A 25,267-nucleotide genomic window follows, 5' to 3' on the forward strand; every position below is an offset into this window, starting at 1 on the left:
TTAAAGAGCAGAAGCATGAAGCAGGTGAATGAGTGCAAAAGGCTCAGCTGCTAATCCCTAATCTTTGCATCATAAACTCTTATCATCTGAAATCCAAAAGGAAAACAAAGTTTTACAGTATCGTGAACAGAGCACAGCTGTTTGTGTCCCGTCCCTCTGTTTCACATTCTCGCAGATATTAGAACAGACTGTATGATATTGTTTTGTCTGCAGAAGGAGTTACAGGTTAAATATGAAGCTCTCGCTGTGGCACACAGGAACAGTTTAGCAGTGGTAAACTGACTCCATTTATGTGAGTGTGGAGGAACACTTTCATGCTTTCGTGTAAAATTTGGCTTAGCTTTGAGGTAAATTATAGCTTCTTGTGATTCATTTGGATGAGTGTTTCTGTTAGATTCCTTAATAGCGGAAAAGAAACCAGATATTTGTTAGGTAAAGGTTTTGGGTAGGTCACATTTACTCTTTGGTGCTCTGAACTCTCTTTAGCAGCTTTCTTGTAATTTCTTTTCTAGTTCTCCAGACCTCTTGATGAAATCCAGAGCTCTTCTTTGGATGTTAACTGTCTTTGGCTAATCTCACATTGCTTCAGTAATGTTGAGGCCTGTGCTCTGGGGAGGCCAATCCATGCCTGGTAGTGTTTCGTTCAGGGTTTTTCAATCCATGTATGCTTTTACTGCACTGGCAGTGTGTTTGGAGTCACCATGATTTACAGATATCTGTAGACACTCCCAGTTGTTCCTCTCTCGTCATCTTTCTTAGACATACTGATGATGATTTAAACCAAATAATTGGATTCATCACTCTATAAAACCTGTTGCCAATGTTTTCCAGTCCAGTCGTCGTGTAATTCCTCCATCCTCAGCGTTTCTCCTCGTTTCCCTTTACTAGGAATGGCTCAAGACTTTTGCACAATACTGTACATTTACTGCAAATTTTGGTCCAAGTGATAGCTGCACTCGTCCAAGGAGGAACGTGACCCGTTTTGTTGTACATGCTCCTTGAGGCCGCACATATTTGCAATTTTTGACTTATAGACTAACAGCTTGGAGCCCGCAGCACACAGTTTTGTTTGTTTATAATCAGCCATGCTTGATTTTATTCAAATGTGAAGTGAAATCACAACCTTCCCTCCCTCTGCCAGTTTTCAGTAATCTTACTTAACACTTTATTTCCATCAGACTGTCTCCTGCCATTCCTCCACCCTCTCTTACCTGCCTGCTCTCAGTCTATCCCCGGGCTACACATATCCAGGTATTCAGCTGGCAAGCCGCCGCGCCCCTCTCTAATTTCTCGTTGCCCCTAACTACATCACAACGTGCCAAGTGTTGATGTATGTAGAGCGAGGAGTCGGGCATGTCTGAACCTGTTGTATAAAAGGGCCAGTCCCAGCCAGGCCTGGTTGCACTATGGCAGGTTGTCTCCAAGAGGAGAGACTGCAAATCTTTCTGCTTACATGAGGTAATTGAAAGAATTTGATGGCGTAAGTACTGAGAAAAGCTACCAGTTTATTCGTAATGGTGCATATTCCTTTGCCATGTAGATGTGCACCAGTTTTGATAAATATGTAGCGGTAATAAGAGCTTAAAATTCAACTGTTAAATGATCTGTGCTTATATGAGCACACAAATCCATGAAGATGGACAGATAGCATTAGGTACCTTTCATGATTTCTCATTATTTACAACATTTTGTTAGTTATTTGTAACATTTCACACTCCACACTTGTATACTGCATTAAATAGTAATGATGCTTCAGGTATTATGTTAAAACATTTGATGCACTACAGGCAGAACCACATGGCCCACAGTTGGCAATCCACTGTGGGGTACCCACATTCCAAATGGGCAACATTGTTATAGGCTCCACATGGCTTGGCCTGCCTGGGCCTCACATTGGTTTTCAATCTTGATATGCCAATTATTGCTGGAGGACTTATGTTAAACGCAAATGCACTTTGAAGCATTAGCATATTTAGTTAAAGGCTCAGACACCACACAGTTTCTGGCTCATTTTGGCTGTGGGTCTAAACCTAAAGTACTCCCAAACACTTTGTATGCTTCTTTCAGTCGCCATGTTTCACAGCTCGCTGAGCTCACCAGTAGATACTGCCCTCTGCTGACAGTTAACTACAATACATGACCTCAATATAGCATCTCCTCTTTGAAATTAGTACCAGTGGTGTCCATTATACTCACTCCAATCAACTCACTTCAAACTATGCTCAGTTTGGATTTCAGTTGGACTCATGAATGGTATCAAAAAAGACTGGCAGTGTCTTTTTGACTCAGTCGTTTTTCATTCTCGTCACTACCTGCTGTCCATTCAGCATTTCTGCTTATGTGCTCTGAGATTTTCCTGATATCAGAGGCCAAAGCAGACATGATTTCAGGATGTCTATGAGAATACGCTCACGTCCTTCTCAGTAGAGTCTGTCTGATTGATACATTTAAAAAAAAAAAACTCCCCTTGTGTGAAAAACCCACTGTGAAGGATAAAGAAATTTTAGTCCGTTTGCTGCAAAACAAAAAACTATTATTAAGTATTACCCGCCTCGCTGGAACGTCTACGATGAACACGCCTAAAACACCTCCTCCATCTGTTTAATCACTGCAGCACCACAACAGTCTTTTTGTTTTGGTTCAGTACAAGTTAAAGACAAAAACCCCATTGCTAGATGAAAGCATGGAGCAGAGGGTGACGTGTGTTTTTACAGATGTAAAGGATAAAGGGTTGTTTCTATGTGTGATCCCAGCAGGCTTCAGTTCTGTAGAAACTACTTTAATTAATGCGTCTCTCAAATGATGCGCAACAGATGTTTAGGGTTACTTAGCAGAGCTTGATACGTTGATCCAATGTTGGTTTATCAGTTCCAAATGTTTGTAGCATGTACTGTGCCAAAAGCACTGAAACAGACTAGCACAGGTTGTCCAGCAGAGGGTGCTAAAGATTCTTTCTTTTCTTCTTATTTTATTTTATTTTATTTTTAACAGTAAATCTATTTAGAAATATCTTTTAAGATTTAAAATATCTTTTAAGTCACACATTTTTTTGGGACATAAACTTTATGTCCAAATTTTAACTCTATTTATTTATTAAAACATAGTCTATGGGAAAAGGAAAGCATGTTGATATTGTTGTTTGATTTTCTTTCTCTTCTTTTTTCATATTGTTCTTTCGGCTGCTTCCTTTAGGGCTCCCCTCAGCACCTCATCCTCTTCTATTCCCAGCAATGCTCTACATGTCCTACATCACTACAACTATTTGCTGTGTATTTGTCTCCTGAGTTTACTGTTGTTCTCATTTTGGATCCTATTCTGAAAAAGAAAAGGTTCTACTCAAGGTTCCTTTAAATATATACAATTTGTTCATTGGCTTAATACATTTTAATGTGTTTGTAATGAAACAGCACACATGCAGGTAAGATTTAACATCCTCTTGTACTGGATATCCTTTGTAATCTTTAAAGTTTTATTGTTGGATTCAAATGAGGAAAAAACAGATTTCTGACTTGCTCAGCTGCAGAGTGATCAGTTGGAAAACCCGTTTTTATTTGAAACAGGATTTTAGGTGAGGTAATAAGAGAGTATTTGTATCTAAATGTGACACACAGTAAAAGGGTCATACAGTGTGGGTAGGGCTGGACGGATGGTGGTCAGCAGCCCTGAAGGAGCTCTCAGCGGGAGGTCACAGGGGTCAACACTAGTTAGGCCAAATGAAAAGAGAAGAAAGGAACCAAAGTTGTGATGAGGGGTGGAAAAAGGAGGAATTCCCAGGAATATCAATGGAATTCCAGGACTGGCACTGTGGCACGATGGCGTGTAATGTGTGCGCGAATGAGTTTGACACGCTGCGTTCATCGGTCGGGGAGGTCTTCCTCCTCCTGAGAGCCACTGAGTCAAAGCACACACGTCTGGATTTTTTGTCAAAGCCAAAATATTTAGTTTGGTCGTCGCATTTAGGGCATCTTGAAGTAGTCAAAGTCCAACCGTGATGAAAGGGATCAGCGGTTTGGAGCCTGGAGTGCCATTCACCGTAAACACACACACACAGCGGCGCAACACATGGACTGGGACAGATGTATGCTCAGACACGAAACAGCACCTTCACAATATCGCGGTACCGTTTCATGTTAGATGGTCTGTCCAGTCTCCGTAACAGGATGTGGTTCTTTTTTCCGTATTTGGACTATCAGGAAACTATAAAGCCACAGATTTGCTCACATGTGGCAAAAACCTTTAATGTTTGTGGTCATTTATTTACTGCTTATTTGAAATGAACACACGGAAGCATCCACCGTCTTCCTCTCGCTCTATAATCCACTGACCATCAAAGGTGGGCGATGTATCAAAATCTTTCAAATGAGCAGAGGTTTCTAGCACAACTTCAGCTACTTCAAAAGGTGCACAGAAAAGAGGGGAAAGATGTTAAGGCTTCTGCAACACTAATGATGTATTCATGCGTCTCCAACAACCATTGAGTGAGACACTTAAATGATCAGATGACGACATCTTGTAGGATCATTTATCAGGGCCGCTCCAATTTTTCATTGATTGACTTCAGTCTTGTTGTGCTTCTGCCTGCACATGTGGTTTCTTACCACGAGTCTCATTCATCCATTCACACAAGCACTTTGAACCTAACTTTCACAAACTTGTAGGGTTCAGCATCTCGCTCCACATGCAGAATGTTAGAACAAGGGCTCAAAACACCTTCTGATTGGTAGTTGACCTGCTTTAGGAGATGAGATTTTCTGACGGACCCCCTTCCCCCCCCCTATACCAGCTCTGATATGGTGATTGCGTCTGAGTTGCGATGCCAGTCATTCGAGAGTCGACTGCACCGAGTCCAGTTCACCTCAAGTGCAAACATAAATTGTTAATGGCTATCATGTCAGTCAAAAATCAGCTCAGCTATGCTCTCTTAAAAAGAAAAGAGGTACCATCTTGTGTCGCTTTGCTGCAGTTGCGTTATTCAAGCTAACCTTTTACAAAGTTCAATTTTCAAGAAGCAAGATAATCAAAAATAATCGGACAGTAAGTTGCTCTTGATGGTTGGTTTAGCTCGGATGGCGACGATTGAACCAGATTAGACACCCACGTCTTTCCATCGGACCGGAGCGAACACGCTTTGTGCCGTGATCGGTGTAAGAAAACAGGCGTCATTTAACGATGTTCAAAACGAGGACGCGCTGTCTTTCTGTCTGCCCAGCTGTGCGTGCTGTCTATGAGTGTTTGTGTCTGTTTGTCTGCTACATTAACGCATATGTGCGTGCTCATGGCAGGGCAGCATCTATACGTGTCTAATCGTCACTCTTTTATGAGTGTCGGGGGGGAATTCCAGTCTCGCCAGTCTAATCCTCGGGGACATGCCTTCCTTCCTCCTCCTCCTCTTTCTCCTTGTCAACTCACCCAATCTCACCTGGATCGTGTGTCCATCACTTTGTACACACCTGTGAATGTACTTTTAGAATCGTTGTGTTGTTTATCTTGAAAGGTGCTGAATAAATACATTTGACCTACTTTAACTCACTTTTTTACTTTTTGGGAACTTTATGTGCATTTATGTGCAGATTCACATGAAAATAGGCAAATTTAAGCATTAAAGTAGCACACATAGTGCTCCAAAAGAGTAGAGCACAATTCGTTTCATTTATACTGAATTTATGAATACGTAACACAGTTAAAATATGTGTCGTAAATACTGTTCATAGACCTTCATGTCTCCTTTTAGGAAGAGCTACATTAACTGCAGTCTGGTGCTGTTTCCTGGTAGTCCTGCTTCTCAGTGTCGGAGCTGCACCGCTGCAGTTTTCTGGTCCTATAGAGACCTCCAGTGGAGATCACTGGTAGCTTTAGCTCTGCTCAGGCCTGGTTGCTTGGTTGGCGTGAGGGGAAAAATTAAGCTGGGTTAAAAGAGAGTTAAAAGAAAGAAAGAGTAGAGCAAATATCTGCAGTTCACTGACCTTTCTAAGTGGATTACACGCCCCCTTAGTGCTGTGGGGGCAAAGAGAGAGGGAGTGAACAGCATGTAAAGGGAGAAGGATCTTTTAACGCTGCGTTTAGTCCGATTTTTTTTTTAAGCCACCTGGTTTCTTCTTAGTTCACCCTTTGTTTTTAGCCACATTTGCTGTAAAGTAAACACCTTTATAAGTTGCATCCTCTTTGTGATAAAGTGAAGATTTCTGGCAGCAGAGTGGCAGACGGTGTTCGGACACACCTGTTACTTGAAATCAAACATCATGATCGTGGATGTAGAAGAAGATCTCGGCCACCTTTACAGCTTTTACACTGAGAAAGGCAAATTTCCTTTTCCGGATTAACATTTCAGTTAAATTTGAAATCTGAACATTTTCTGAAGAACATTGAACACTTCAACCAAACTCTGATAAACCCACCAGACTTATTTAAAGCACTTCTTTTCTTTGTCTTTTCTCTGATTCATTTTGATCTTGTCACTGGATACTTTTTGGATCAAATGAGGAGTGATAAATAAATATCAGAGCTTTTTATTAATGAATTTTACATTGTTTTTAGTTAAATACTGAATCATAAATGGTAGATGATCATTTTAAAAGTAATTATGAAATTTAAAATGAAAGCATTTTTATTTTTGTAAAGTGACTGTTCCTGACCCACCCGCTGTACTTTTACAGCCCTGCTGGGAGAAGTGGCCCGCTCTTTTAGGGATCACTGCACAAGTGATTGCCAGGCTTGTTTTTATTATTTGCAAATATACATATATATGCAGCCTTGCAGCCTAGCTGGACAGTTTTGTAAATGGTTTTTTTGTATAATGGTGGTCTATGAGAAGAAAAATATTTTTGGTGGCAGGCAATTTCTGTCCATTCGTTGCACACTAGAAGCAACCATTGGGAAAGACAGCAACAAGGCTGAGTAGTGGAAGTATACCCAGATATCTTGATACATGGTTAATTATGTAGTGTGCTTTATATTGTAATGTAAAGACCCTAAAATATAAGAAAGAAACCTCAACAATCATATGACCCCGTAGAAGCAAGCACTTGGTGACAGTGGGAAGGAAAAACTCCCTTTTATCAGGAAGAAACCTCAAGCAGAACCAGGGAGGGGCGGCCATCAGCCATGACTGTCTGAGGGTGAGGGGAGGAAGGCAAGACAAAAGACATGCTGTGGAACAGAGACAGAGATTAATCATTAATAATTAATTGCAAATTCAGTCTGCACATGAGAAAAGGCTTTATTAGGCAGGACATACAGGTCAAATAACATTTAGTTTGAAAGTTCACGTCCCACTTATACTAGTACTATAAGAACAAACCAAGTCCAAATCAGCTCTGTTGCTGGTTTAAGTGGACATCTCCAGGTTATTCGAGAGTAGCTGAGTGTTTCAGTTATTTTAAGAGCAAGCAAGCTCTGTCATGCTTTTTTGGTTAAATGAGAGTGGAGAAAAGAGGGATGAGTGTGGAGAAAAACAGATGGATGCAGAGAAGGATGGAGCCTGAGCTGCAGGCATGGGCGTGGGAGAACAGACGGCATTGAGCTGAAGCAGACCAGAGGCTAATTTGGAGATCCAAGGCTTGTAAAAACACCCCCACGTACACAGAGACACACACAGATGTATTTAGGCATGTGTGTGTGTGTCTACTGGTGATCCCTCTGTGATCCCAGACAGCACTTTGCACCAGTTGTGAGATAAAATCATGCAAATGCCTTGCTTTGGCCTTCATGCAGCTCAGGATAGTAGGACTGTCTTGATTTTTATATAATCAAGGGCATATTATATACACACACACACACACACACACACACACACACACACTGGAAAGCAGCAAATGTAATGTAAACATGTATGCACTGTTTTTAAATGTGTACACAGAACTGCAAACGGTAAACTGTGTGAGGTTTAATGTGCCAAAGATTAATTGTGAAATTCAATTTTATAGCCTTGATTTTTGACCCCAGGCCCTTTCACTTTGTGGAAGTGAAAAAGGTCGAGTTAGAAAAGGGGGGAAAGGGTCAGTAACAGACTTGTTTTTTAGTCTTAACAAAAATAAATCAAAGAGTTGTTCAAAAAAAAACCAAACCTGTTTAGTTTTTATTGGAGTCTATGAGGAGTCACTCGCATATGGAGTGGATATTAGAGGAGCTGCAGTTCCACGTTGGCTTAATTGTGGGTACTTGGTCTTAGATTATTGTATTTCCAGTTGTATTTGATTGCACATATTGGCAGATGCTTTTCTGATCATCATGGCCCACGATACTCTTTGGAAGACCGTGCAATCGCACTGCAGCCAGATCGATATATTGGCAGGGCCGATATTATTGCCCAGCATTAGTTATTTGTCAACCTTTTGGTATCTGAATTTGTAAAGTAAATGATAATTAAACAAGCTACCAAGTACAATATGAGTTGCATAGCATTCTGTGACTTCCCTGTTGGCAACACATTAGCTGATCCTTATCAGTTTAAAGTAAAAAAATGTTACAAATAGCACAGCAACCTCATATTGCCTGTTTTTCTTAAGCCAACAATCTAAATCACAGGAATGAAATCAGTTTACAATGACAGAAAATCTGCATTATTAAACAGCTAACATGAGTCAAAATGTCAGTACATTTTTAAGACATTACTTCAGTTCCTTGCAAAGACTAAAACCTACAGGGAAGAAATTCAAATAAGAAGGTTTAAATTAAGAACAATAACAATAAGACAATTTTGCATGTTTACTGCCTTTTATTCCATAATCTTTCCGATTTCTTAGGCTTAATGATAAACTGATGAACCAGGAAATGCACTCAGAGTTAGTTGCGTCCCCTCCTTGTCAGTAAAACGAGAACACCGTGAAAAGCGTCAGCTCAAAGACGGACACGAAAACGTTTTTGCAGACACAGAAGAATGTCCGCCTGTCTGTCCTCTCTCGTGCGCTCTCTGCCTCTCCATCTTTCTCACAGCCTGGCTGCCTGGCATGCGTGCAATTGATGCCCGTCTGGCATTCACTGTGTCAACAGGCATGGGAAAAGTTAATCAGGAGCTTGGCACTCCCACTCCACCCATCCATCCATCCATCCCTCCCTCCCTCCTAGTTTTTCTTAACTCTCTCAGTCTTTAGTCTTTCACAAAAAGTGAATCCAAAGTGGATTCAACGGATGGGAAGAAGTGAAGTATTTTGGAAGATAAACGTGCTCTCTGTGAGATAAAAGCTTTATTTGATTTGAGTTTCGAGTACTGTTTGGCCTCGCCGACCTTGCAGCTGCGATCTCATCAGCAAACAAACTTGCAGGTGAATCTGCTGACCTTGCTGTTCCTCTGTGGGAAGACATGTGCTGTAATGTGCAAAGTGTAATTATGCAGCGCCCCCCGGTGGCATGCCGAAGCACTTGCTGAAGTTTACTAAATTTACTGTTTGGTTTTACGATTCTGGAAAGGAGTTCTGACTGATTTTACATGGCTGAGGCTGCAGATTTGGCAGGAAATTAGGACAAAAAGGAGACGTGGCAGACACATTTTCAGAACCCAGAAAGCTGCTTTCTAGCTTTTACCTGCTTCCTCCACACGTTTGATTTGGTGGACTCTTACACTGGATGCCCTTCCTGATGCAACCTCCAAACTATTTGTGTCTGTTCCTGGGAATCTTTCACTTGTTATGAAATTGGAAAAAGTGACTTTAGAGCCTCTATTTTCAGAACACTGGAATGTAATTGTTAGTTTTATTCATCGTTGGAAATGTCGCTGATTTTTTTTTTTTTTTTTGGTTAAGTAAAAGTCCAAAGACGCTCATTTGTCTTTCTCTTGTTTTGTTTTTTTTAAACAGGCTTGCCATGGATGTGCAGGATCCAAATGTGACTGCAGTGGAGTGAAAGGAGAAAAGGTAAACACAGTGTCACACAATCACACGTGGGGTGTTACTAGTAACCACTAGAGGTGGGAATCACCATACAACTCACGATACGATATTATCACGATACTTAACGCACGATACGATATTATTGCAATTTTTTTTTTTAAATATTTTGCGATATTCAGATTCTGTACATGAAGGTAAACTTTATCAATATTCATTTTATCTAATATCAAAGTCTCGCACTCAGTCTTTCTCTCATTTCAGTCAGTTTTATTGTTGACAAACTGAACGGTTTGTATTACAGTCTAGTCCAACTTAACTGAATGCAACCATCTGGTACAATTATAGCTATTCTGAACTATGCAATTTATGAAAACTATGCAGCCCCTTCAGCAACTGAAGAATTTGAAAGTAAATTAAAACAAAATATAATTTTACATTAAATACAAAAGTTTTAAACTTAATTAAAATAAAACATGTCTTAAATTAAAATAAGTAAACTGTCATGTTTATTGCTGCCAAAAAACAAGTTAAACACATTTGGACAGTGAAGGAATGTCAGGATTCTTGCTCTGAAAAAGGATCAACATGCTCTGAAGTCAGAGCACAAAAACCTTTTTTGTAACAAAATATCGATTTGTGCTGTCCCTGTATCGATACATTATTAGCAAACAAAATATCACGATACTACACAGTATCGATTTTTTCCCCCACCCCTAGTAACCACCGTGTTGAGAATGTGAGGACACCACACACAGCCAGTGGGTGTACCCTGAATACTCCCGTCCAATTAATGAACATATGTGTTATTCACTTTGACCTGAAACTTGCGACTGAGGGCACAGAGTTAGGGAGCAAAGGCCCGATTTCTCATAGATTTCATACATGTAATTAAAAGCAACACATATGAAAAAAAACACGCACACAAGGAACAGTTTTTCTTGGGATGACCAATGAAATCCTCTTCTTTTTATTATTACTCTATAACCAGACAAGTGCCGGTCTTACAGTGAAATCTGTATTTAAGTTGAGTCAGACCTATCACAGGCTGAAACACTATTGCCAAAATAACGGACACGGGTCTTTAAATAATAAATAATGTCACAGAATCATAACACACAGAGATGTAGTAAAGTAGCAGAAATATGAATTGTGATTTTTTTGAATTTTGTTTCTGTGGCTCTTACATTTTGCTGTTGAAGCTCACACATATTTTAAAAGGCAGCCTGGCTCTATTTCCGACTTTCATCGTGTTTTGTTGCCTGTGATTGTACGAGCTGGATGACGGGAGGAGCTAATGTTTGACAAGATACCAAGACGGACAAAGTTTTCACCTCATTTACGCAGAAACACCTTGGCTGTTGGAGAACACACTCACACGTTTAATTCAACTCAGTTCAGTTTTATTCACATAGAGCCAAATTACAACGACTGTCACCTCAAAGTGCAAAGACTCCTCAATAATCGAGAGAAAGCATTCAAGAACTCAAGAGAGCAGATTTCATGTTGTGAAATATGTTTTCAATCTTTCTCAGTACATTTTAATCTCCTCTCATTTCTATGAATAATAGTCCAATACTGCAGATTTTGGTATCGGTCCAATACCAAGTAAACACAGGCTTGTATTGCAGGTTCTAATACAGATACTTTTAACGCATAAAGGAAGCTTATGTAGAGGGGAGAGCAGTGTCACGATTTATTAGATGAATAATCATTAATTTAACTAAATCAAACACATTTTAATGGCCACTACATCACTGGGTCCATAATAATTAGTTAATACAACAAAACACACCTTTCAGATTTTGATGCATTTTGTGGTTTTTGGAGACGTGTAATGTAAATATGCATCTCTCTAAACCATCTGTTGTTTAATGTGCTACAGGCTATAAATAACTCTGCCTTTCTATTATGACCAGACTGAAATTAAATCTGAAACTTATCTGGTCTTTAAATATGAAACAAATGATTGTTTGACTGTGTCATTGCTTGCAGGGTGAAAGGGGTTTCCCAGGTTTGACGGGACAGCCAGGCGTCCCAGGATTCCCTGGACCAGAAGGACCAATTGGGCCCAGAGGAGAGAAGGTGGGTTTGTAGGGCAAGGAGACGAGAAGAGAAAAGGAACTGATTTGAATTGAAACTCTGAATATATCAATTTCTGAGACGTGGGTTATTTTCTGACTTTGGATGGTGGCAGTGCATATAGAAATGAAAAACAATGAGTCACTGTTACTTTATTAAAATCTGTGCCTGTTCTGCTTGAGTGATTCAGTAAATAATCACTCAATCACTAACAGATTAAAAAAAAGATGTTTCAGTTACACTCCTGGTTATTTTTCTTTGACTCTTGCAAAGACCTCTTTGGGGAAAGACCCCAACATAGAATAGAAGAATAGAATAGAATAGCCTTTATTGTCATTGTACAGAGTACAACGAAATTGGAGTGCCACTCCCTTGGTGCAAGATTCAATAATAAATATAAATGTAAAATATAAAAAGTACAAGAAACTACTGTCGGTCAACAAACTGACGAAATAATTAGGGACAATAATGTGAATAATTGCTAAATATTTAGGTAGTTATGTCATTACATGTATAGATGATGTTTTCCTGCATTAAGCATGTTTCCTGCAGTCAAAAGGTTTTCTGCACGTCCCCCTGGATAAGTATAAGATACATTTTTGTTTGTCAAAGCATCAAATACAACAGAAAATCCCACAGACTTCGGCGTCTTTGCGCTGTTGAAAGTGATATAATGCTTTTTAACATGCACAAGTGTTAAAATAATGGCTTGCCACTGCCAGGTGGTTGCCATGTAACATGATAATGTTATAATATACTTGTCTATAATTCAGCTTGGTTAAAATGAATATGATGTTACTGTGAATTTGAAGTAACACAAAGCATTCAGGTGTTGCAGGTCCATAAACACTACAAATAGGTAGTTTTAGGCTTTTGTTAGGTGGTTGCTAGGCAGGATAATATCAGACGTAGATGAGAACCTTCAGGCGCCGATGCTGCTCACACGCAGGCTCGATTTGAGTGCTTTTACTTCTAAAGCTTTACACAAATCCTGAGCAGTGTTGAATCGATTTTAGCGTATAATCTGGTTCTGATGGTTAACTTTAAGCACATTTTCATGAGAACATTAGCTTTTATACGTTTAGTTTTTCACAGTAGTCCTGTTTGGATATTTACTTAAGTAAAGGACATGAATAAGTTTTCCATTACTTCTACAGTAATACTTCTGTAGATTCATTACTTGGCTGTTACTGGTCTTTGATGCTGCTCACAGTGGAGTCAAAGATGATCAGGCTCATCATTAATGCTTTCTTGTTTGTTTGTTCTTTCTCTCAGGGAAGTGATGGACCTCAAGGACCAGGTGGTCCAAAAGGAATTAGAGTAAGTAATCCCCCCATTTTTCCTAAAGACTTCATAGGGATTTTGAGCCGTTGCCACACTGAGAAACATAAGACATGGCTCCATAATTTTATTGATTTTTTTTATTGAAGTTTATGAATGTTTATGCTTTTTTAAAAACACAGACACACACATAAAAGGTAGTTACATTTTTTTTAAGTAGGTAAATTTCACCTGTCTTTTTCTTCCCCGTTTAAATAAACAGGATGACTTTCTAGTGCTTTCTCAGCACTGAATAATTTGGGGTTGTAATGCTCTACTTTGGCCAGCAGGTGCCCCCATTTTACCTTATTGTACCTTAACAGTCAGCTAGGTCCTGAAAAAACTCAACACTGGATTCTTTTTTTTCACATTTCAACTTTTAAATGACACATTCTTTTTTTTCCCTCTCTATCAGGGACCCCCGGGAACACCAGGATTTCCAGGAACACCCGGACTCCCAGTGAGATATTTAAAGAGCTAAGATAATTCTAGCTAACTTAAAATCATGCAGCATTTATGGTTAAACTTCCTGTTTTAATTCCTGTGTATCAGGGTCTTCCCGGGCAGGATGGTCCTCCAGGTCCAAGAGGAGTGCCGGGTTGCAATGGGACAAAGGTATCTGATAAAAATGTCTATGATCAATAAAGCAAGTTGTAGAAGAGAAATTTCTTAAAGCCAAAAAGGAATGTTGACACTCAGCGTATCTGTCTTTCTATTTTTTTTCCTTTTCCTTTTTTAGGGTGACAGGGGTTTCCCAGGAAGTCCAGGAATCCCTGGGCAGCCAGGACTTCAAGTGAGTCATTACAGGATGAAGCATCACAGTGATCTGTCTGGTTTTGTTTTGTTTTTTCAAACTTTTCTATTTTACTCATTTACAGGGTCCACCTGGTCTGCCAGGACAAAAGGTAAAAATCAGCACACACACATGTGGTAACTTTGTTACTAATGCTTTTAATGTTAAAAATTGATTTAAAAAAATATAACTTAATTTTCAAGGTTTGAATTCAATTTTTTAAGTTATGTCCTCCACCAACTAGAAACAAAAGAAGACCAGATTGTCACTTACTTTCCTATTGTCTCATATTTATAATATAATTTGTATGACAATCAATGAAAATAATTGTTGCATTTAGGTAAAATAATCATTTTAGATCTTAGATCCTTTTAAATCTACTTCTTTGTTATTCTTGTCATTCATTGTTCTGAATTAAAAACATGATATGTCAGCAATTTCTGCACTAATATACAGATTTCTATTTCACTGTAGGCTGATATATCTACAGCTTTACAAGCACCACACAACTAAGACTCTAATTTGAAATGTTGACTTGACTGTGCTTTGAACTTGTTATGGCTGGTAGACCTTAATTTAACTCTTACTTAATGACGTAAATATAAATTCCCTTCTCAACTGGGGAAATGTAGAAAAATACATGTGTGGATGTGTGGTTTTACAAACAAGCGGGCACGTCCAGGTTTAAAAGGCCAAAGACGGGGTTTCTAAGGAAAGGACCAGGAAGCCAATTACAAATAAATAAACATTACATATTTTTAAAAAAAAGTTCTGTTTTGAAAATGAAACCATGGAAAATAATTTTTAAAAAATCACTTATTTTTTATTTATTCATGTAAACAAAAAACACAACACAACAACAAACAAATAAGAGTTTCACTAAGTTATTTGTCAGTGTTTGCTGTGAAACACACAGATGTGAAAGCTCTACTACTGCCTCTCCTTTAGGTTTCTATAAAATCAATTTCTATCATTTTTTTTAACTTTTTACTTTTTTTTTTACTGATGTCAAGTTGAGTTTTTGCTGTATTTGTCCACTAGATGGTGCTCTTTGACATTGTTTGATATTCAGAAGCAACATTTCCTTTTTCCCCCTCAGGTTCTTTTCCCATTATGAAGACAAATGTATATCTGAGCATCTCTTTTCTCTTTTCTTTGCAGGGAGACCCAGGTGATGTTATCTCCGCCAATCGTTTCGGAGAGAAAGGAGCAGTGGGTTTACCCGGTTTGCCAGGAGGTCCTGTGAGTGAAATATTCTCCTTTTAGAAACACTGTGCTGCCAAAGCTAATTTACACATTTAATTAAATTCACGTGCAGATTCAAAACTTTTCAAATATGTAAGTCAGAATGATGTGTGTATAAAAAACAAAACAAAATGAATGAATGAACAGAACTTGAGCTTTAGGTGTCAAACCGGTTTAATAATGCGACAAATGAAAATCTGTTTAATTTTGATCATTTATAGGGTGAAATATGACCAATACTGATATTATAAACATAAAGCCATCACATATCAAGGTGTCTGCTGTATTTATAATTATTGACATTATTTGTTTGTGCTTATGGAAACATTTTTAGAGCTAGGACTGTAATTTCTCACACACTCACAGAAATGCTCACAGACGCAAACAGAATGAAAGGAAATATGCAGAAGCAAAAGGATGAAAATGTTTAGGTTTTTTTTTAAACAGTATGTTTTACCAATTGTCTGTACATCTTTTTTCTTTGTGCTTTTATGTCACAGGGCCGACCTGGACCTCCAGGTATACAAGGTCCGGTAGGTCCCCCAGGACCCAGAGGCCTTGAGGTAAAGAGAAGCTGCTACAGCGTAAACCTTTTTTCATGAAAGTTGCACAAATAGCATCAGATTGAAGACCAACTGTTTCTCGGTTTGTTTCTCAGGGTCGTCCAGGTGCTCCTGGTTCACCCGGGCCTAAGGTGAGATCAGACACTTTGTAACTGATCTTTAGTAAATAAAGACAAAATGATAATACATTTTGAACTATTCTTGGTCATGAAATATACTCCACTGAGCCTGAAGTGACAGCCTCCCTCTGTTTTTTCTCAACAGGGGAATATGGGTTTGAATTTCCAAGGACCCAAAGGAGAAAAGGTACCATATTCATCACTTTTTTACTAGAGTTATGTTCAGTCTCTGCCTCAAGCTTGTCTTCTCAGAGCTTTTACTGAATTACTAAACCTGCCACTCTTTCCCTGCCGTGACCATAGGGTGCACCAGGTTTGCAAGGACCTCCTGGTCCTCCAGGACAGGTTGGGGAGCAGACAAAGCCGGCTGAGACTGAAATTCAGAGAGGAGACAAGGTATAACTATTTTAAAGGCATGAAAGTGGTGAAGTATTCCATTCGCCACAGAAATGAGGACTGACGAGACTAAAATTAGATTTTAAATAGAGAGATTTTGCAACATAGGCTGTTTAAACCAAGTTTAAAACTCAGTATCTCTTGCTGACAGGTGGCAGTCACTCGCTTTATTAACAGATTTTCCATATATATGAAAAAGGTCATTCATATTTTCCATAATGCATGTATTTTGCATTGTATCAAAATGCCTCATCTTGGCAGTACCTAATCATTGCTCATAAAAATGTATTAAATGTGTGTGAATATATATAAAAACCATTTTACGCCAGAGTAATAAATCACAGCCACATGATGGCAGCAGAGAGTATCTATGCCTGCCAATCATATTTAGTCATTTCATTCAGTAAAGAAATAAAAAACACCAGGCGGACATTGTGTAAAATGTGAATAAATTGCGTAAACAACGTACCAGATGTTTAAACTGAGACATTATTATGGCACAAATTATTAGTTCATTTTGAATTTGATGGCAGCAACACATTGCAAAAACTATGGGAAGGGGAAACAAAAGGCTGGAAAAGTAAGTGGCATTAAAAAGCAACAGCTGGAGTAACATTTTGCAACTAATTGGACTCACTGATTGGCAAGAGGTCAGTAAAATGATGTGGTATAAAAAGAGCCTCTTAGACAGACAGATGGGCGGGTTTATATGCAAAAAAATACATCTGCAACTACATCTGGTGGGCTTATTTCAGAATAAAGCTTTGAATATCTCATTATCTACCGTACATAATATTAAAATGATTCAGAGAATCTGGAGAAATCTCTGTGTGCAAAAGTCAAGGCTGAAAAACACAGAAACACTCGCAGAAATCACTATCTGTGAACACATTTCAATTTGCCAGCTGCAAATGCAGGTTGAAGCTCTACTGTGTAAAAAAGAAAAAGAAGCAACCATATTTAACATTATCCACAAACACTGACACCTTTAAATCAAAGCTCATTTAAATTGGACTGAAGCACAGCCTCCAGACTAAAGAGGAGAGGGACTAAGGCTACGTTCACACTGCAGGCGAAAGCGCATCAAATCCCATTTTTTTGACCCTATGCGACACATATCCGATCATGGTATGACAGTGTGAACGGCACAAATCCGATATTTTCAAATCCGATCTGGGTCACTTTCGTATGTGGTACTGAATCCGATACAAATCTGATGTTTTAGAAAGCGACTGCTGTTTGAACGGTCAAGTCGCATTAAATCCGTCTTTTACGTCACTGACACAAGACAAACGGCAATTATCAGCTCTGGAGAAGACATCGCAAACGCTTCCTGGCCATCCAGTGTAGATGTCAGTGAAACTGTTGGGAAGACAATGTTGGAGAAACGTGAGCATGTTATTTGTACTGTATAATCTGCAGATTCTGACAGAAATCTGCCACTATCCTTTGGAGCACCGCTCCTCTAAAACAGCAATAAGGATCATTATTAGGCCAAATGTAAATAACAAAATAACTTTATAACTTAAAGCAAAATTGGGAAACGTAAAGTCCAAAACAAGTCTTTATATTAAGGCCCATCAGTCAAACAGTACTGTTTGGTCTGGGTCTGAAAAGAGCGCGTTGTGTGTGACGTCTGCTTTTGCGCATGCGGGTCGCTTTGAGGGTTCACACAGGAGCACGTTTGCTGTCACATTTTATTTGTAGTGTGAACAAGCAGACAAAAAAATCGGGTTTGATCAAAAAATCGGAATTGAGCATTAAGACCTGTAGTGTGAACGTAGCCTAATTGACTTGCCAAATAGATTTGGTTCAAACTCTAAACTCATTCTGCACTGATTCTGATTTTTTCTCTTTATTCTGCAGGGCGACCAAGGACCTCCTGGCCCTAAAGGTGATCCGGGTTTACCGGGACCTCCTGTAAGTATCTCCGGTCCCCTGAACCAAATTTACCTCCACACATTAAAAGTCCCTCCAGAAAACAGACAAAACATTTAAGTTGCAAGTTGGAAGAAGTGGAGTATCTAGTGTTCTTGATGGTGACTGTGGTGTTTATATGTCTCTTTATCTCACTGTAGGGTCCCTATGGTGGGCAGAAAGGAGAAAAGGGAGAACCAGGAGAGCTGGGAAAACGAGTAAGTACAGCTCTGGAATTTCAAGCAAATCCTTTCACTAAACTTACGTAATCGCCCCTATGTTGCTAAAATATGTCTGTTGCTCAAAGGTAAACTCAATTCTAAAGCCCTCAACATGTGTACAAGTGCAAGAGTGTCTGGAACCTCATCTCTGACATTTGGTTTAGGCAAAGAGGAAAGGTGTTGCCCAACTTTCTCAAACAATCTGACTATTTTACAGGGTTTCTCTCAGCTTTTTTGTGTGTATGCATGCAAGTGAAACTTTCTGCAAAGAGGGAACTCTCAAACATATTTGCCAATATTTCAGTTTGTACATGTCATTCCTTCAAGACTGCTAAGACACAGCAGAGCTTGAATTCCTGGGTTGAAGCAGTAAGAAGAGACCAAAGGGGATCTATGACGCGGGGTTCATTTGACTGTTACCAGATTGTATGTTCAGTATGTATTCGTAGAACATGTTCTCCAAGCCTTTTAAAGACATACTGAAACCTTATCAATAAGCCCAAAACTCCGGGTAAACCTTCAAACAGCTCTTCATAGATGTGAATACGCATACACATTATTCTACTGTGCACACAGTCATGAAGTCTGGTGTAACGTTTTGAAATGATGAACAAGACCTTGCAGACACCTATTGACTCCAGTTGCATGTGTTGTCAACCTGACCACAGGCCTAACTCAAGTGAATGAGTTAAATATTTATATTTAACAGAGGTATGAATGTAATTTTTATTATTGTAAAACTGGACATTTTAAGAAGGGAGTCAATCTTAGAATTTTTGACTCCCTTTGGGAGTCAGCCTCTAGTGGCCACTGGAGGATGTGCAGTTTTTGCCAATTTTGTAATGCTTCAATATTCAACTCTGGAGATGTCCCCGTTGGTGCAAAGCCTGATCACCATGTTTTTCCCCCCTTTTGCAGGGAAAACCAGGCAAAGATGGTGATCCTGGTTCTCCAGGATACCCAGTGAGTTCTGCCAACAAACTGCACAATTTATAATCCTTTTCTAAAATGTCTTATAACCTTTTCCTAACATTCTTGTATTGCTTTTTGTCACATTCAGGGGGCCCCTGGAGAGACAGGCCAGCCGGGTCTTCCAGGGAGGGATGGTGAGACAGTAAGTTTCTTCTGAGTATTTTGAATTCTACGAGTCAAACAGTAATGCCATGAACTGTGTAAATATCATTCTTTCTCATTTCAGGGACAAAAAGGTGATCGTGGATTCCCGGGTCCACCAGGGCAGGTGAATGAGAATTTATATTTCATTATTTGTGGAATATTTGTCTTACACTTGAACTCTTAGCACCATTTCATTGTCTACTTATAAATACAATGCTGTGCAAATATCCCAAGCCATTCTTCATTTCTTTGTAGTTTGCTTCAAAAATATAAAGAAATTAACCATTTTTCCTTGGACATTGGAGGCTTATGCACCTATTTGTAGTTCATTTTGAAAAGTGCCACCAGACTTTGATCCACTGATTCATTGTTAGTGAGCCCAAGCACACTGTCAGTGCAGTAAAAGCATAGCTGTCAGAGTCTGCTGCGTGGCAGGCAAGATAAGGACCCAAACGCATGATCACAGGACACAGGAGTGGAATGGAAAATAGGATGGACGATATGAGGAAAAATCTTGAGCCCCAACGCTCCCAGTATTAGGGGCAAAAGGGATGAGACCTCTGAATTTCACATGAAGTTCATATAAACCATCTCTACAACCACTAAACACAATGAAAACGACAAAACAATTAAAAGAGCAGTTACATAATTTTGCAAAATGTGCCTAAACACAAACAAGAATCCATGAGGTCACTCAGCTTCATCTAACCAAACCACGACCAAAATTCAAAAGAGGACCGAAAATGTGCTTCACGTTCGATAAACAATAACATGGAATTTTTCTCTGTTCCTCTTGCTGATAGCTGGTAGCTCGTATCACAGCTGGTTTATTTGATGTTTTCTTTGGTGTGTTAGGAGACATTTGCATGTGGAGTTTAAGATGGGCTTAATTTTGCAGTGATGACTTTTCAGCTGGTGGAATAAATTCGTAGCACTGCCACCTTTTGGGCAATGGTCTGACGAGTCTGAATCTCCGGGGTTAGTGATGCATTCGCAGCGTGTGGGAGAAAAAAAAACTCACAGTGAATTACATGCAGACAGCTTAATATTTCCATGGCAACCTATACTTGATGGTTACTATACAGTAAGGCTGGGTTTTAATTATTGATTTTCCAATTAAAATCGATTTTAGGTTGATCCTGAATTGATTTTTAAATATAAATGTATTTTGCCAGAAACTTCAGAATCTCTGGTTAAAGCTTTCATTTCAACAACCACCAAACAGCTAAAACAGTAAATGAGAGCAGGTAAACGGATTCCACAAAGAGGTAAACACAAAGCGCGGACCCGACGCATCAGAATCAGTGAGATGTTGGCTTTCTCACCCAATGACACGCCGTCGCGGCTGAAAGCCGACATCTCACAGATTCTGATGCTGCAGGTTTTGTCACTCTCCAAATTAAACTGAGCCAGCAGCAAAAGAAGATCAAAAATAAGCTTCACATTTGATAAACATCGTCATGAATTCCCTCTTATGCCGGGCTCACACTGTGCGATTTTGTCAGTCGCGCGATTCAGCTCCTGCTCAAACTGCACGATTGACTCGCAGGGGTTAGAAGTTCGTAGGTCACGATGCAGGGTCTCACACTATACGGCCCTGATGCTCTGATGCGACCTGAGTGCTCACACTGTGCGTCCATAACATGAAGGTTCTAACAGAAATTCTGTCGCTCGCTCTCCCTCTCTGTCTTTCACTCACACAGACACACCACCACCATCAACTTTGCTAAATTGCTAATGAAAAACATTGATCAGGCAGCTGTGATTGAGCAGCAATGTAAATCCAACTATTTTCACGGTTGTTGTGGTCGTGATAATTTTGTGAGGCCACATCTAAAAGGCTCGGATGAGCTTTCCATAGTTCTACAAGTTGTGCCTCCATCGCTTGTGTCCAGATCACACGCTGCACTGCCGTGCTGCGCCGTCTTTTTCACTGACATTTGTGTTTGCGCGTGCGCAGTGTGAGAAACTGCGGTGACACCCTCACGACGGTTGCTGTTTGAAATCCTCACGACCAAGCGATTGATGATCGGGAGCTGGTCGTGAGGTGTTAATCGCTTCTCGTTACCCCACGTATACTACACGATGCACGACGCACGATGAAGGCCAAAATCGGGCCGATCGGTCAAAACGGTCTCAAATCTCTATTTTCTGCATTATTTGCTTGCTTGTTATGCACCAGTCTACTGTTGTTTACAGTGCTTTCAGCCACTGTTTTTTTTTTAATTACCGGCAAAAAGAAACGCTATTTTCAACTGTGCAATACGGAAAACATTTAAACTGTGTGTGTGTGATACGAATTACCCACTCCCAATGGAAAATGAACCATTAAGGATGACTATTCAGTGTATAAAGTCCACTAGTCCTGCTAACCATGAGAAAACTATCATTATAAGACTTTTTTTTACATTTTTAAAAACACAGCTTAAAATAAGGAAGTGTTTTAAAAAGAGGAAAGTTTCCATAAGGAGGTAATATTTATCATAGTCTTTGATTTAGGTCCAATAGTCTGTTGTCGTATTTTATATTTATTCTCTTGTAGTTTTTAAAATATTTTATTTTAAAAATTATATTACAAAAAAAGATTTAAGGATATTTGCAAAGTTTTGTATAGTTTAGTCCATGTGAGTCTTGTGAATTTACTTAATTCTTTTTAACATCCCATCAGGTGATTGGCGGGCCAATAGGGAATCAGGCGGGGCCTAAAGGTGAACCTGGCTTACGTGGAACACCTGGACTCAAAGGAGACAGAGGAGTACAAGGTGAGCTGAAAACACACAGGCGCATAACAAGCATACTTATTATTTGCATTAGTTTTAAAGCTAGTTTATACCGGGTACCAAATTTGCAAAGTTCAAATACAGACATTATAGATGAGATGGTGCAACCTAAATGCACTGGCGTAGGTCTAGAATAACAGATTAAAAATACAATAATACATTTAGGGGAAAGGTTGGGATAAATTGAATAATTTATGGTTACTGAAAAGGAAATAAAGGGATACAATTATTAATTATGTAAATTAGTTAATGGCTCTTCTTTGCTTTTGGCTGAATAAGACCATTTTTTGAGATTTACTTTTTGATTATCTTTCGCAAAAAAACAAACCAAATAACACTGAAACATCAACCTCCTTTCTCCAGGTTTGACAGGCCCTCCAGGAGAACCGGGATTCACAGGAACCGGTAGTGGGGGTTTTCCTGGACCTCAAGGTTTCCCAGGAGAGCGAGGTCAGAAGGGAGAGATTGGCCCTCCAGGAAACTTTCTGCCAGGCCCCCCAGGTCGTGCAGGGTCTCCTGGATCCCCTGGTCCGCCAGGGCCCCGTGGACTTCCAGGCACTTCCTCAGGTCAAGACTGCATACCAGGACTTCCTGGGGTTCCTGGTGCACAAGGAGGAAGAGGTTTCCCTGGAGAGATAGGACAGAAAGGTGGGAAAATGTCTAAGATAGAATCAAAATAAATAACTCCTGTCAGATTGCTGAAATATCACCCAATCTCCCAAAGAAGTGCATAAGACGGTCTCCCCCTGCAGCCTTTTGCAGAAAAAAGTGACATTAATGATCTGATTGTGTTTTTAGGTGAGAAAGGTGACACCTGTGTGAACTGCATAGGAAGCGTCAATCCCATCCCTGGACCTCAAGGACCTCCAGGACCTCCTGGATTTCCTGGTAAGACCCCTCCCCCAAAGTTTTGTTTCCGTCAGGTGATATTAACAAACTTTCCTGAATCCACAGTAGCAGATTAAAATTGCTTGGTGATCCTTCAGTAATGACATTAAATGTGACAATAAAGACACTGAAGTTTAGTAGACCTCAGGACAGATGTTTTTATGGTCCCTCATTTTTTCTTCATCAGGACCTCCTGGCAACCAAGGTTTCAAGGGAGACAGAGGTTTTCCAGGAACATCTGGCTCTGTCGGCCCCAGCGTGAGTATTCTTACTTTTCCTTTCCAAAAGTGGTGATTATCATTGTGGAACTGATATAATTAATGTGTTGCTCACGATTTTTTTTTCATCAGAAAAATAAGATTTCATAATAAACGCCATTATTTCTTTGGTATTCTTTGATTTAATTTCTCTGTTTGACTTCCCTGGCTCTTGCTTCTTTCCCAAAAAATTGATTCTGTTCACCTGGACGTAGAGTTTTACGTTTTTCCGACTGCAAAGGCTACGTCTGGGTGAACTGAATCAATTTTGGGGGATTTCCTTACCTGGATGATTGAGCATCAAGACATCTTGCTTGTTTCCTTTCCAGGGTCCTCCTGGTGCTCAAGGTCCTCCCGGCCTAAATGGAGAGAAGGGAGATCCAGGTGATCCCATCAGAGTTAATGGTTTGAGTGGAGAGAAGGGTGACACTGGTTTCCCTGGATCACCTGGTCTGCCCGGTCTGGACGGGGCGCCTGGTCGTGACGGAGCCCCTGGGCCTCCAGGGCCTAAAGGAGCTCCTGTGAGTGACTTCCACTCAGTCTGTTTATTATTTATCTGAATTAACCCAAACCCCTCTAACCCCAACTAATGTATTTGCAACTGTGACAGGGCTCATTGTTGGTGAAAGGAGAAAGAGGCCTCCCCGGTGAGCCAGGTTTCCCTGGTAATCCAGGAGACAGGGGTCCCCCAGGTCTTCCTGGCTTTGGAAATCCAGGACCTCGTGGAGAGAGAGGTATCCAGGGTGTCTCAGGAAGACCGGGACCTGTTGGTGCACCAGGTAAAAAAATCATTTTACGTTTATCCTTATATGTAGATAGATATTCAATGAGAGCTATTGTGATGAAATACAAGTTAGTCATTCATAATAAAATAAACAAAATTACCTGATGTGTTGTGCTGTAGCATATCCGGGGAGCGATTATTATAGGCCCTTGTGGGTCTCCCTGCTCAAGAATTTCAACCCATTACAGCACAGTGTGTTACCAGCAGTGATGGGAATAATGGCGTTACAAGTAACGGCGTTACTAACAGCGCTACGTTTTTCAGTGACGAGTAATCTAACTAATTACTATTCGTATCGTTACAACGCCGTTACGGTTACTAACAAGAAAATGCGGTCTGTTACTATTTTTCAACAAACAGACGGTTGAGCTGTGTTCAGCTTACCGCGTCTTATATCAGTTGCACGGAAGTAGCTGTAAGTAATCTGGACGCTACAGCTTTAAGCAGCTGCGCAATGAGGCGGCTGCTGTCTCCAGGTAGAAACAGGAGTGATACACCTGCTGCTGTCAGACCTGCAGGTATCAGGCTGTGATGTTCTCCTTTATAGTGGACAGAAATTATTTTTTTGGAGTGGCACAAATAATTTGTGAGGCATCTTATTGAATGCAGAACAGCTGATTGTTCTGTAAATAGTTTGAAATGGGTTTTTTTTTAAATCAAGGTAAAAGGTAAAAGGTAAATGGATGCAAATAACTTTGTTGTTTGCAAAACTTGTGCATAGGATTTTAAAACTGACAATTTATATTTGCATTTAAAAGTTATGAAATATGATTCATTAAACATGTTAGTGGTTGTTACAGTAAAAAATATAACTTTTTCTACTCTGATTTAATGTTTTTTGTCTGATTTTAGATCGATTGTGTTAATGCAGTATGTCAAAATGAAAACATAGCTGTAAATTCAGACACGTGAGGTTGTGCTGAAAAGGATGATACCAAACAAGGCAAAGTAAATTGATTGATTGT

General features: G+C 39.7%; 1 protein-coding gene across 2 annotated transcripts in view; it reads left to right on the forward strand.

The window, feature by feature from the left end:
* col4a5 (collagen, type IV, alpha 5 (Alport syndrome)) overlaps window positions 1–25,267 on the forward strand; it is a 60,714-nt gene that overhangs the window by 16,335 nt on the left and 19,112 nt on the right. For both annotated transcript variants that reach the window (XM_040046079.1, XM_040046080.1), the window contains exons 2-24: window positions 9,792–9,848; window positions 11,817–11,906; window positions 13,179–13,223; window positions 13,639–13,683; window positions 13,776–13,838; window positions 13,963–14,016; window positions 14,102–14,128; window positions 15,178–15,258; window positions 15,762–15,824; window positions 15,920–15,955; window positions 16,089–16,130; window positions 16,247–16,339; window positions 18,206–18,259; window positions 18,418–18,474; window positions 19,396–19,440; window positions 19,538–19,591; window positions 19,676–19,717; window positions 22,262–22,355; window positions 22,737–23,021; window positions 23,172–23,261; window positions 23,449–23,519; window positions 23,848–24,039; window positions 24,129–24,297. In XM_040046079.1, coding sequence (XP_039902013.1) covers window positions 9,792–9,848; window positions 11,817–11,906; window positions 13,179–13,223; window positions 13,639–13,683; window positions 13,776–13,838; window positions 13,963–14,016; window positions 14,102–14,128; window positions 15,178–15,258; window positions 15,762–15,824; window positions 15,920–15,955; window positions 16,089–16,130; window positions 16,247–16,339; window positions 18,206–18,259; window positions 18,418–18,474; window positions 19,396–19,440; window positions 19,538–19,591; window positions 19,676–19,717; window positions 22,262–22,355; window positions 22,737–23,021; window positions 23,172–23,261; window positions 23,449–23,519; window positions 23,848–24,039; window positions 24,129–24,297 — 1,849 coding nt within the window. The remainder of the gene's footprint in view (window positions 1–9,791; window positions 9,849–11,816; window positions 11,907–13,178; window positions 13,224–13,638; window positions 13,684–13,775; window positions 13,839–13,962; window positions 14,017–14,101; window positions 14,129–15,177; window positions 15,259–15,761; window positions 15,825–15,919; window positions 15,956–16,088; window positions 16,131–16,246; window positions 16,340–18,205; window positions 18,260–18,417; window positions 18,475–19,395; window positions 19,441–19,537; window positions 19,592–19,675; window positions 19,718–22,261; window positions 22,356–22,736; window positions 23,022–23,171; window positions 23,262–23,448; window positions 23,520–23,847; window positions 24,040–24,128; window positions 24,298–25,267) is intronic.

Source organism: Simochromis diagramma, unplaced genomic scaffold (assembly GCF_900408965.1).
Source record: "Simochromis diagramma unplaced genomic scaffold, fSimDia1.1 OVJJ01000338.1, whole genome shotgun sequence".
NCBI classification, from domain to species: Eukaryota; Metazoa; Chordata; class Actinopteri; order Cichliformes; family Cichlidae; genus Simochromis; species Simochromis diagramma.